The sequence below is a fragment of the Hermetia illucens genome, chromosome 2, assembly GCF_905115235.1.
Source record: "Hermetia illucens chromosome 2, iHerIll2.2.curated.20191125, whole genome shotgun sequence".
NCBI classification, from domain to species: domain Eukaryota; kingdom Metazoa; phylum Arthropoda; class Insecta; order Diptera; family Stratiomyidae; genus Hermetia; species Hermetia illucens.
This window is the reverse complement of record NC_051850.1, coordinates 113,989,839-114,004,261: the sequence shown is the minus strand read 5'-3', so window position 1 is coordinate 114,004,261 and position 14,423 is coordinate 113,989,839. Positions and strand designations below refer to the sequence as shown.

The following is a 14,423-nucleotide window of genomic DNA, read 5'->3' as shown; positions in this document are numbered from 1 at the left end:
CACATTCATAATCTAGATTACTGCATTTCATGATTCTGGGACGAACTTAGGGGGTTTTACAGTCAATTACTAAAAATTATAGTAATATACTATTATTAACTTTATTTAAGAAGATATCGGAATGCAGGCTACTTCGGAGCCTAGGCACGGTGTGGTGGCGGCTCCCCGATTTTTCAGATTTTTAGGTTGGGTAAGTTGCGAGAAGGAATCCGCGAAAGAAATGTCAGAACTGATGACCGCATTAAAAAGTACTAATTAATACTTTCATTTGAAATTTCACAAGACTACATTTGGTGAAAAACCTCTGGACCAGAATGCCGGAATTGTGAGGAAAGGTCCACGATGGATTGCAATTTCAATCGATGTTCTTGTTATCTCAGATCTTGATGAGGCGTGCACTTTGGGGCTTAATGTTATTATTACGACTTTTTAGCTCTGTCCGTTCTGTTCAATTTTGTTCCCTGTATATATTTGGAAATGAGGTCCGTGAACAAACGAAGCATTTGAAAAGATATTAGGGTACTGCATCCAGTTTTTGTTATGATTTTGATTCTTTGATTCTTATACATTTCCTTCACAAGAGTTATAAAATTATCCTTAAGTATAGAACGAAGCGGGATGAAGCAGAAGAATACTTGGCAGTATATAGCAAATTCTTTTACACCGATGCGCACTGTAAGAAAATTCCAATCTAGTGGGATTTAATTATTTTTAGTACGAAACTCATAAGTTTGTTTGAAATAAGTTATAACTAGTGTTCATGCAGGATAATAAAAGTATTGTAAGTTTTATTTAAATTTGGCTTTTATTTCTTTTCGAAATACATTTCTTTTTTTTTTTGTCAGCCTTCGTTCCGTTCGCAAGCGGGGTCGGCTTGTCGTAATCGGTTTCGTCATTTGAGTCTATCAAATGCCTGATTAGAATGCAGTTTCGAGGCTTTTAAATCCCCATCCAGGGTATCAAGCCATCGTTGTTTCGGCCAGCCATTTGGTCGTTTACCATCGGCTTTGATGTTCAGACCAATTTTAGCAAGTGAATTCTCGTCAGCGCGAATTACGTGACCATACCACCGAAGACGACTCCCTCGCAATTTTCCACCATCGGTGCAACCTCATATCGATCACGGATATCCTCATTTCGGATGTGATTAAAACGTGTCAGGCCACTAGTCCAACACAACATCTTCGTCTCCATTATCGCAAGACGCCGTTCATTGACTTTTATAGTCGGCCAAAATTCAGAACCATAGAGGACAACAGGACGGAGGACATTGCGGTAAATTTTAGATTTGAGACATTCGTTGATACGTCGATCACAAAGAAAACCAGTTGTGGAGCGCCACTTCATCCAGGTTGCGTTAATGCGTGAAGTAATTTCATAACGCAGTCCTCCATTGGCTGATAGCGTTGACCCGAGGTATTTAAATTGCTCAGTTCTGGGCAGATCCCTGCCGCTGACAGTGATTGTGCCTGTTTCATGGGGATTGGTATAGAAATTAAGGAGGTATTCCGTTCTTGCATCTGTTAGTGTCATAACCTTTAGTTCGAATTTAGCCGTTTTTTTGGCTTTTTTTGGAAATTGTTTGTGAAGAACTGGAGAAAGATGCAAATACGAATTTGTCACCATAGATTTACTAGTATCTTGAGCGTGCATAGAAATTTTTCCAGCCCGATCACTTAGTTCGTTATTGAAATACAGAGCAATTTATACACCCATCTCCAAAAAAAGGTGTGCTAGAGAGTGCTACTTAGAGAAAAAAAATAAACGGCATTTTAACGTACAGACCTAACTACAGTCGGCAAACTAGGATTATTAAAAAATATTAAAAACTAAATTTTTGGTGCCTTGTTAAACTTTTTTTTGGAATTTTGGTGTTTTTTTACGCCTTCTTCAATGAATAAAAAAAAACTACTGAATGAATTGCAATTATCCTAGTTTGCGGACCGTAGAAATATGTTCTGAATAAGTCGTGAAAATTTCAAAGAATTTCGTTGGATGAATTAGATTTTGAATTAAATACCGCTGATTGTGATTTTCTTATAATGTGCGATGGTCAAAAACAGACAAGGGTTCTGGAGCATGAGTCCATTTTTCGAATGGAAACTAGAAGTGAGCTTTCCCCTTGGGACAATAAAACTTTGTCCTCAACTGATCTGCATCTTTGCTTTCCATTTTCACTCCTTTTATGCCATTCATCACTATTTCTCTTCAACCCTACAAATTTTGCATCTGGTTTCAATGGAGTGTGCCCCATTCTCTTTTTGGCTTCATCCTATTGCACCGTAAGCTTTTCCAATACTAGATTATTCGTCGCGCATTTTAGCTAGCCCAGTTTTTTGCATATACTCAGGCGAGTATCGCTAGCATTACTTTCGGTCTTATAACATTACACCAAGGCTGCGCTATAGATTCTCGATAAAATGGCGTGCTCCCCAATATATCACATTTTATGTGTAATTTGCAAGGAACCTGAATTATCCCAGTCGAAGCATGTAGACCATGATCGATATGGCGGGAAAATCTCCGACGTTGACTTTCTTGGAATTCGCTCAATCTTTTTGATCGTTAATTGTTGCTTACTCCATCATACGACTGTAATTGAAGCCGCCTACCGATCAAACGCTGTGCAAACCTCGTCGGGATCCTGGAATTACTTCTACGCCAGCTTGAGGTTTCCACGAATAGCCGGCTTTGGCTCAGGCACAGCACAGCGCAGCCTCCTTCATAGGTTACGGATCAAAATCAACAGCCTCCTCCGCAGGTCACGAATACTGTAGCCGAATCCTATAACATCGACTCCGCCGTCGGCGAAGTTCCACTTCCCGCCCTGCGCTTAATCTAGCTGCCTCATTTATTTGCTCCAGTGGCACCGGCTTGAAGCTAACCTTCTTACTAAAACAGCTCTTTGTTTTCCGGGTAGCGTTTGCTATTTTTACGGAGGAGGTGCTGGAATACATCAAGACCAAAGTTATCTTACTGCTCTTATGTAGCACTTATAAAAGGCGTCAACCTCGACCGAGGGATGGCTTATTTCAAAATTACTTATCCCCAAGAATTTGATGCCAATCCTTCTTTCCGGCTTATTCAAGTCCATCAATTCACATGCAAATTTAACTGATTCTTTCTTCACTGTCCGTTTATTTTGTCAGAAAGTTAGGGCACTGCATTTCAGAAACCTGGCCTGACAATAAAATTCTAAAGTTCGTCCATAACGATTTGTGAATTTTTGTAGCTTCCACGCCTCGTCATTTGTGGCACGTTGTTTGAACATAGAGCTTGCCATAAGGTCAGTTGGGTTTCAAGGCAGTCAGATTGACTACTTTGGGATCACCGGTAAATTTACGGGAGCATAGGTCCCAGGGTGAAACGTGGATTGGTGCCCACGATGTAGCATAAAACCTGGAAAACGCTTGCTGAACCAACACCAACGGCTCTACTACCAAACCCTATCTCCACCTCCACGTGGTGATCGCTGGGAGTTCTTTCGTAATGAAAGACTGCGAAAGAAGAAGGATGAAGGCGAGTCTCCCGGGCCAAAAAAAGAGACAAATTATACCACATGGTCCTCCAGATTGGAGGTTGTGTAGGGCTGACAACCTTACACGGAAAACCGAAGTTAGGAAAGGAGCTTCGGACAGGATGGATTTTAGAACGACGAAGTACGCTCTTTGCACAGGCCAAATGCTGCTCAGCCGGTAGCTGATACTCTGTTCCAAAATAAGGCTTATGTAACCACCGTTTCCCTGAATAGAGTCACTACACCATATATTATAGTGGAGTTTGTTTTCTAGTCAGCCAAAAAATGAAACTGCTGCTATCGGCTTTGAAAACATAAGCGAACGGTTATGCACTCTACGTTTCTGATTCAAATTTAGAAACATAAGCCTCATTGACGTTCACGCCCCTACAAAGGAGACTGCAGATTCATAGAAGGATACCTTCTACGAAGCAGTAGAACGAGCCCTGGAAGCCTGTCCCAGGTATGATATCAAAATCATACTTGGGGATTTTAATTGCCAAGTAGGGAAGGAGCCAAGTAGGGATGGAGCCAAGTTGGGACGGGAGTACCTGGTTTATGGGCCTCCCAGACGGGACCACATTCAACCAAATTGATCGCGTGCTGATCGAACGCCGCCACATCTCAGGCTTGATGAATGTCAGAACATATAGGGTGTGTAATGATATGAGTGGAAATAGGAGATCAGGTCGATCATCCTGAGTGGCCGATAACGACCTATCGAGCTATCCCAAAAATCTAAACAAATTGGCTAAATTGATCGTGAAGGTCCGCCCACAAAGATTGAAGCTCCATCAAAGTGCTCGGTCGACACGTTCTTCCGCGCCTCTGTGCTAGCCAGGCTCGGGAATGTGGGGGGGTCCTTTGAGCGCTTTGATCCCTCACGCTTCATTACTCAAAACAACGTGCCTTTTCCGATGCGTGGGTCCGCACCGGATTTTAAATTCGACTTTACAACGAATTTCGCGACGGCCTATCGATGGACAAACAGAACGCGAGCTAACGTTGGAAAATAGAAAAGAGAAAAAAAAAGGCTCGACCGCGCGTGGAGCTGTAAATCTCCGGACCCGAGTGCCGCGATCAAGGAGGGGAAGATCCACGACGGATCACCGTCTCAATTGCTGTCTCTTCCGCCTCAGATCTTGTATGAGGCGCGGCCCCTGAGGTTCCCACCCTTCCTCGACATCCTCCGGCCAGTTATTCATTTTGAGGATGGAAAGGGAGGAAAGGGAGGAAGTCCTCAAACTACGATAGGATTAGTCAATCACCATTGTTCGTTGTTCAAGCATTCATTAATTATTACAAAAATTATTACAAAAAAAATTAAAATAAAAATAAACAAAATGTAAAATTTAAAGAAAAAAATGAAAATAAAAATAAACAAAATGTAAAATTTAAAGAAAAAATGAAAATAAAAATAAACAAAATGTAAAATTCAAAGAAAAAATGAAAATAAAAATAAACAAAATGTAAAATTTAAAGAAAAAAATGAAAATAAAAATAAACAAAATGTAAAATTCAAAGAAAAAATGAAAATAAAAATAAACAAAATGTAAAATTTAAAGAAAAAATGAAAATAAAATCATAGAAAAAAGAAAATAGAAGAGAAAATAAAAAAAACAATGACTTACCCAGATGTCACTCCGAGCTCGGATTGATGCTGGTTTACTTTGTTCAAAGTTGCTTACTCTCTCTAAACATAGCTATGAACATTTTGAAAAAAATAAGCTAAAAAAATCGTCTAAACGTTGCTTATTTCCTTTTTACAATTCAATAATATTAATAATAAAAAAAATATATAGTCCTTAGAAAAAAACTAACGTTAATTCACTTTCTCTCTATAATTTCGTACTTCACGTTTTATGTGTTTGTTTTGTTTATACATAGCGCGGGAATTCCGACACTTTACTTCTGCAGCTAAATATTAACTTCATTCATTTGATATTTCAATTATCTGTCTTTTCAATTGTTTTTCTCCTTTTTGCTTTAAATCACTGTGCATTTATCATTTGTTAACGATTGAACGATTTGTCAACGATTTGAACTTATTCTCGGAATCTTCGTTTAAAATACACTTGCGTTATGGTTTAGCACGATGTGGTGTTAGTTTTCTTGGTCGAATTCTTTTCTTTTGCTCGCGAAAATCTTCACACCTTCGGATTAATGATGCTTTCTTTGTTCTCGAAGACTTTCTTTCCTCTTCCTTTCTTTCTCCTTCTCTAAAAATTGAATTCTGTTCCTCTTCCTCGGTTAAAAAAAACTCCTTCTTTCCTCCTGTCCTCCAACAAAGACCCAGCAACACTCCCCGCGTTCTTTGTTCGTGCACCGCTTCTCTTCCCGCTACATAACCTTTCTCACTCGCTAGGCAATGTTGCGGCAACATGCGCATGCGCCTGCGGATGCGGCAAATTATTCGCCTCTTGTCAAGATCAATTCGCTCGAATGTATTCAATAATGTGCAATCTGCGGCGAACATTAAGGCAATTGCACTCTATTAAATGCATTGTTTCAGCAAATTAATTAAGAAAGAGCCGAATGAGATTCCGCTCCCGTCACGCAGCCGCGGTTACTACAGGTGTCATTATAGACTCGGAAAACTAACTCGTTGGCATGGTGCTCCGAGCTCGAATAACAACACCGCCCGGAATCCCCTCTGACAATCAGGTAATAGTTAACACTGGAGCCGTTCACAGCACAGCCCTCCGCAACACCTATAAGGGGGAAATGAATGCCGCAACAACCGCAGTCAACAGAGATCCTGGAGATGAAGCATCAACAAATGATCTTCACAATCACTTCAAGAACGTCATCATAAATTCGGCCACAAAAATACTTGGCCCCAGGTGCAAAAAGAGTCGGAACGGTTGGTTTAATGATGAATGTAAGCTAGCAACGGAACGGAAGAATACCGCATACCGAGTAATGTTGCATTCTCAAAGAACGCGGGCACGCGTGGAAAGTTATCACGAACTCCATCGAGAGGAGAAGCGACTTCACAGACGGAAAAAAGCTTGGAAGAACCAACAGATCTGTGAACTAGAAAAGTACAGGGAACAACCGCACCAAGGGCGCAAGCTTTACGAACAGGTCAGCAGAATGAAGCCTTATACACCTTGAAGCTCATCCTCTCGAGGTAAAGAATGAAATCTGATCAGCAGTTATAGAGGTATTACGTTACCGAGAACCATCTAAGAGATATTCCCCGCTATCTTGCTAGGTCGGTTAACCACATAGGTTCTGAACATCATTGGTTTATATCCAGGCAAATCAGTAACAGATCAGATTTTCTCTCTGCGGCAAGCGATGGAAAAACTGTTGGAACATGGCCATAGTTGCATCATTTATTCATCGACTTCAAGGCCCCTTATGACAGCATAGCCAGGGTACTGTACACGGCCATCGGAGAATTCGGTATCCCGACCAAATTGATAAGACTGACTAGGCTGACCCTGATCAATGTGTGAGGTCAGATAAAAGCAGCAGGATCACTCTCAAGACCATTCGACATCAACAACGGTCTAAGACAAGGGGATGTCTTAGCGACGTCTTCTTTAGCCTGGCCCCGGGGAAAGCGATTCGCGATGCAGATGTCAATGTAAGAGGCATTATCCTTGTCAAGTCGACCCAACTACTGGCCTACGCTGATGATATTGACATAATGGGACATCCTGCGAGCGAGGCGGTGATGGGTGCGAGATCTCGGGCTGCACATTAATGAAGGCGAGATGAAGTACATGGTAGCAACATCAGTGCCAAACAACAAAGAAGAAACAATAAAGATAGACTACAACTGTGAGGCAGTTGAAAATTTCTCCTATCTAGGATCGAGAATCATAACCGATAACAGCTATGACGATGGAATCCGCGCACGGCTATTGGCAGCCAACAGAGTCTATTTCAGCTTACAAAAACTGTTTCGCTCGAAACTCTAGGGTCAAGGCTCTTACTATACAAGACTATGATTTTGAAAGCTCTTGGCGGGGTTCGAGAGAAGAACCGACTACATGAGAATGGACGTTTCCGAAACCTACATAACGACGAAATCAATGAGCGATACCACGACCGTCTGGTTGCGAATAAAATCGGGCTCAACTGGTTGCGGTGGGCGGGTCATCTAACCCGTATGGATGAGGATGATCCAGCGCGGAAAGTCTATAAGGGCAATATCTTTGGTAGAAAAAGAAGACGAGGTAGACCGTGCCTGAGATAGAGCGATGGCGTAAGTCAGGATGTCAGGTAGCTTTTAGGAATATCGAATTGGCGGACCTCGGCACAAAACGGAGGTGCAGAAGTCGTCTTGTGAATGTGCGTAAGAAGAAAGGCGTTGACGCCGGCCAACGTAGTGTACGCCATGGGCAAAGGGAATTTTTGTTAAGCTGGCAATCGCATACAACGCTCTACCGCTGTCTTCTGGATCTACTTCCTTTCTTACTTTCAAGCATAAGTTAAGCTTCTTACTTGCCTCTGCTTTTAACGACAATATATAATCAGGAATTTGATTTCTATGCATACTTTATTAAAGAAATAAATATGCAACTGTTTTTCCGGCTGAAATGAATGCGATCGTAAAATTAACAACTAGGGTGACCGACAAACTATTGAAAAGTAGGCGCAATGTGATCTCCAGCAATAATCAATCTACTTTAAGGGCGTTGACCAGTTCTTTGTTCACCCCAAAAGTCGTTTACGCATATAGAAATCGGTTATCCCCCCAGTCAATACGGTGGAGCCACTCTGGATTCCCGCTCACTGCGTTGTATAGGAAAATGAAATCTCAGTAACTTCAGACGGTGACTGAAATCGGCAATCGTAGTTTTACTAGCATAGTCATTCATGTACTTGCATAACATCACTTCCTCTAATGGAAATCCTGCGAGAAATAAAGGAGGTGGTCAAGTACGATGAACCATTACAATGTTAGTGTTCAGTGGGTAAGCCTCTCCCCACCTCATAAATACACATACCCACTCTCGGTGTTCACATTATGGTTTTTTAGCTAGAAAAGTCCCAAAATCCTGTGAAAATAAATAGACACCAAATATGCTTTCACTGTGCAACGTTATTATTCTATATATTTACAAACTGGTTTCATGTTCCACACAAATCTTATAAAGTATTCATATATCGTTTTCAAAGTGTCCTGAATGCTAGCAGAGATAAAACGAATATCATTACTATCTCATGGAGTCCGTAAGACTAGTATATCACACAAATTGCATTTTGTAAGATCAAACACAAACAATCAAATAAAATTCCACTAAATTATTATGAAACTGCATAGAACCATAACGGTAGTCAAATCGCAGAGAAAAACTCATCGCAACACTAATACTTATATACAAAAGGATAAAAGGCATATTTTGCGACGTTTCTATTTGGAATGATGCTGTATGGGCGAACTTAAATATCTACACATTAAAATATGAATTCTCAAGGAGTCCTTTCGAATCTTTCAAACGGATATTGTATTGAAGCTATGCTTCGGTTTCCTCCTCTTCTTCCCCCTGCATTTCTTCGGGATCACGAAGGTCAATAGCAAACTTCTTTTGTATCGGTGCAATAGTGTTATTTCGTTCGGCATCTTCCTTAACCCGTCGGGAATAATCCTGGAAAGCTGCAGCTAAGGCAAATGTTAACTTCCTGGTTGTTGCTCGGTTATCACAGGCGAATGCATGCACTTCGAAAGGATTGCGATTATCGTCCTTGACGACGATCATTGCAAATACGCGGGTATACACGAGATCTTGAACGCCGTAAGAGATCGTATCGATGGGGTAGCTCCAAGATCGGGTGTCTGTCTTTGGCATTACTATTTCAATATTCACTCCGTCCAATGTAACGGTCAATTCGCAGAAAGGTAACACTTTGTTTGGTGGTAGATTTTTCGCTGCTTCAACTAAGGAATCTACTGGTCTTCTTGTATACTTGATTCCCCATAAGCCACGTCCAACTTCGCTTCCGATGTATTTGACCTAAAAAAGAAATATGGAATTTAATTAAAATTTAACGAGAAGGTTTTAAATAAGGTTTAGATATGGAAATAGGGTTAGTCGGGACATAGCACACACCTGCTAGCTGGCCGGGGGTATTTCCACTCTTACTCATTTCGGGGATTGCGCACCCTATCCCCGAAAGGAACACGTTGCAGCACCCCGTACACACAAGACCAATTACTTGTTTAGCAGCCCGTTAAGTATTCATTCCAGTATCAGTAGAAGGGTCAATGTGCACCTCGAGGCTAACAGCATGCTGTCCGAGGATCACAAGGGCTGTCGCATTGAGAGGTTCCATTATCGACCCGGTATTTGTAGCACAGACAACTAGAGGCCAAAGAAATCTCTCTTGCTATATCGATTACGTCAATGCTTTTGATAGCGTCCTGTATGTCGGACTAATCGATATCCTACGTCTGTACCACATTGTGCGCTCGTGTCAGGGTTCTAGAAACTCACAGCCCACGTTAATATGAAGAGTCCTTTTCTTAGAAGTCTGTTACGCATAATTTACATGTTCAGCCTTGATATTTAGATGGATTTAGGTACACACAAGTGTTGAAATCAAGCCATCCACGAATATCATCACAAACTGCATGCCGGGCATAGTGCTTGTGACTTCCATATCCAAACCGAGATCAATTTCAACAAGTCGGGAAACCGGAAGCTGACGCTTTAGGTATGAAAGGTATTATGTATTTCTTTCACAAAGGCATTGAGCATTTGTCCCATTAGTACTTAGTATTGTATTATGTGAAGATATCCACTTTCAAGTAATATTAACATTCAAAGTCTTGAATTTGAAAAAAAGCGACAACTTTGACCTATTATAACTTTGCTGGCGATGGTGCGATTTCCACCAAACTTGGTAGGATCATGCTATATATTATAGCTTAAATTTCGTGGTACTAGGATGAACTAGGTTTTTCAGCCAATGACTAAAAATTATGGTAATACACTATTATTAGGCATGTTATTGGAGGTTGTTTCTGAGAATGGGTTCGTTAAAAAATCATCACTTTCAACCCCTCTCACTTCCCACCTTTTCAACAAATGTCAAAACAACGGCTTCAGAAAGTACTAACCGAGACCTTCCATTTGATACACCACATGACTATATTTATTTTAAAAAAAAGACTACAGCCCCCCCCCCCCCCCCTTTACATGTATGGGGACCCTCCCTTTAAATTCGACCTAGAATCATGTAAGCCGCTGTATGCGGAAGGGTCCACAATTCCCACCTTTCCACCAAATTTGGTGTTAATCGCTACAACCGTTTTACCGTTTTACAAAAAACCTTAAATAGCACCCAGGAATTCTGTTAGGAACCCATTCTCGAGTTGGTGATGCTCTGCTGTCGGGATTCCTACGACCTGCGAAAGTGATGCTGAAATCGCATTTGTCGCTGAAAAAGAAAATAAGCCCACTGAATGTGTTCGCTATATATTTGGGAGATTGTCATGCGTGAATATTGACAAAGAATAGAAAACCTCCTGACCTGAATCTGACTACCCTGTTCAAATTTCGAATGCATCTCCTTAATTTTGCCGTGCAGTGGATGATTCTGCTCCGTGACATCGGACGCAGGAGCCTGGTTGACGTAAGGGAAAAACGTTTCTCCACTACGTGTCTACTTTTATAGAGAGAGGCAGACGACTCCCTTGCATGCGGCAGATTGCGGGCTAATTACACTTAATTTTAAGGATCAATCCCCTGAGTGAGGTGAAATCTGACCAAGAACGGATCGATGTGTGGAAGTCGAAGGCACTGCACTGTAAACACGTGAATTGTCCCTTGTCATTTCTCGGATAGATGGCTCCATGCTGGGGAGCTTTTTGCTGAGACGGAGGATTTTATGTGTTGTATTCAGGATGGTGTGGCCGGTATGAGTGAGGAGGTGTGTGTGTATGTGCGTGTGGTGGGGAAGCAGCTACAGCTTCTGAACACTCAGGCGGTGTTGGCCCATTGTACTTGGCACCCCCATCTAACGGAATATTCCGGATTCGTTAACGTATCGTAGGATTTCCGTTAGTGGTTGTGTCGCAATTGGAGAACATCGGCACCAAAGATCTGATGCCTGATACGTCCAAGGCGGCGCATTCTTCCTATTCTGAACATATGCCCAGCTAGTGAATTATGGCCTGTCACAATGGTCACAATACTCCTGCAAGTTCTCTTGTTTTTCGACAGGATAAATTTTGCACTACATATGTTCGGTTTTGGCAAGAAAAGTTAGGTGTGTCGAGCAGTATTTAGGCTCTGGCACCTGTCATTGTAGGAAACTTGTTCCCAGTTTTTGACGACCGGTCTCAGCATAGGGAAGATTGACTCCTCTTTCGTCAAAACTTCTGAGTTTTCATTTTCCTCTACGCCACAGTGATCAGGTACCCAGGGTAGTTCCATCGTATTGAATTTAGAGATAGAATTCACACGGTTTCTACATTCCTGAACGATTTTTGAGGAGATCAAAGGACTACTCAACGCCCTCACTGCACCTTGGTTATCACTGCAGATTGCGATGTATCTGCTCTTCAACCGCTCGTCAATCACCCAGTTTGCCGCCCTTAGGATCACATAAACTTCGGCTTGAAAAACCGTTGTATATTGGAACAAAGCAAAACCCTACTTCTCATTTTTATCCTAGAGGTAGATTCCGGCTCGCAGATCCTGTTCTGTGCTGCATTGCAGTGCCTTGAATAAATATATCCAGGGGTTGCAAATTGAGTAGTGCATTTAGAGCTGCGCCGGATGTCGTGCTCATGGTACCAGTGATAGCCAGAGTGATGGGGTAGTCTGTTAACCTGTTAGGTTAGATACAATTATACGGCTTCTGAAAAGTAGTACTTTTATTGGCTAACAGACAAACACCATATTTCGGGAACTTACTGCATGTTGGCTTACTCGAGATGATAAGGGAAAAGAAGAAGAAGACGGTAGTTTATTCTCGAAATGCAGTATTTGTCTTTCTGTTCTCTCTACCAAATAAAGGTACTGCTTTTCAGAACCCATTTAATTTTATGTTGATTAACAGTTTCAGTACTCGCCGAAATACTCTTTTTCACTGTCAGGCTAAAGTCCCCGCTGAGGTTCGGGATGAATTCCAAAGACATTGTTCAGAATTTTTCGAAACTGGATCGTTTGCATAGATCAACTCAATGATGAAATTGCGTTTCGACCCTGTGCTAATATGTCGCTATTGTAACTACAGCCACTTGTGTATTGTGTTGCAATTGAGGTTGTCAAATTAGAAAATTTGGGAGTAACCGAAAAGAATCCCTATGGAGAATTCGTCTCGAATGTCGCCGTAACTAATTCAGGCATTGCTAGGTTGACTCAAATAAGCACTGTCAAAGCCAGCGGATGAGTAAAGAGTAAAACGCAGAGGGTTGAGCGTAACTATGTCATCCTCAGAGGGGGGACACGTTGAAATATTCGACACATAGAACCAGAAATTTTCGGACGTATGCAGTTGGTTACGATGATATGGCGAAAGTCACTCCAAACATGTTAAGAATGCAACGGGCGTAACGAACCAGGTGACTTATCTAATCCCAACACAGTGTAATTTTCAGTTACAGAAGCAAAAGAATATTGGAATGCACTAGAGGAATTGCCTGTCTAGCATGCTGATCACTTTCAGTGACATTTCTCACTCCTTATTACAAACAAAATACAGTTACAACAAATACAATTACTCTCGTAGAAGGGACTGACACCAAGTAGTTATAAGGAAGCACGAATTTCGCTTTGAAATTTTTGCAAATTCTCGAATAGCTAATTTAACGTTTTATGCAATAAACAAATATTCGATTCTGAAAACCTCCTAACGTGATTTCCCCCCTTAAGACAGTGTCTCGTATGCCTGGTTAATCGATGTCCTACGTCTGTATCGCATTGATCCGAAACTAATAAAAGTTTCTCTCGACAGACATGAGAGGGGGACATACCATCTCGTTAGTACGTTCATTTAAAGGTACTAACGCCTCAGAGTCCATCTGTATACAGAGAGGCATCTTTTAGGGGGACCATTGGCCCTTTCGAATGACATTGATGTTCCTAAAACTGAATTCGTCACACCAGACGGATTGTACGAATTCAAGAGAATGCCATTTATTGTTAAAGAATGACAATGAGTTTGAAATCTGGAACGTGCGCTCACTTTTCAGAGCTGGCGCTCTTAGAGAAATCATTGAACAGGACAATGAAATTATTAGAATTAAAAAAAAGTCGGTGGTGTACCATCGTACTACTGGAGGCCATGATCTCCACGATAGATTTATAAGAATTAAAATAGGCTTATCAGATTCGCTAGCAGCAGAAACGTAATAATATCATCAAGTTGTTTTCCTTATCGCTGGGTCCACAAGAGAATATGGGTCTTCTCAGATGGGGCGACGTTCAACTAGATTGACGACGTGGTCATTGGAATACGAGCATTTAGCGTTCCTCATACTAGGGCGAAAATTGCGATGGTGATCATTACCTCGTCAGATATATCGATGGCAGATAGCAGATAATGGGAGTAGCAACTTCACCTCAGCTTAGGCTCGATACTAAAAACCCAGGGTATTTCGGAGCCTAGACACAGTGTTAAGTGGTGAAATCGAAATGTGTAAAAAGCTAAAACTGAGACAAAATATGAGCTCTATATCTCTCACTTATTTCGTATTCGGAATGTGCAATGAGAGTTAAGGTGTCTCCGACTCATTGATTATTAATGCGCAATCGGATGAAAACTATGTAATTACATAATTCTCGTGGAAGAGGTTTAGTTAAAGGTGTAGGACGAGCATGGTAACACGCAATTAGTAGACGTACTAACTTGTTGCCATAGCTTGCAATCCTACACAAATGAGAAAATTGGGAACAGATCTTGACGGAGATCTTCCAATAATACATGTGTGTGGTGAATA

At 41.4% G+C, this 14,423-nt stretch overlaps 1 protein-coding gene across 2 annotated transcripts in view; it reads right to left on the bottom strand.

Annotated features, from left to right (window-relative positions):
* Window positions 1-8,556: 8,556 nt before the first annotated feature.
* LOC119649249 overlaps window positions 8,557-14,423 on the bottom strand; it is a 38,700-nt gene continuing 32,833 nt past the window's right edge. For both annotated transcript variants that reach the window (XM_038051316.1, XM_038051317.1), the window contains exon 3: window positions 8,557-9,489. In XM_038051316.1, the coding sequence (XP_037907244.1) occupies window positions 8,992-9,489 (498 nt within the window). In that variant the 3' untranslated portion in view covers window positions 8,557-8,991. The remainder of the gene's footprint in view (window positions 9,490-14,423) is intronic.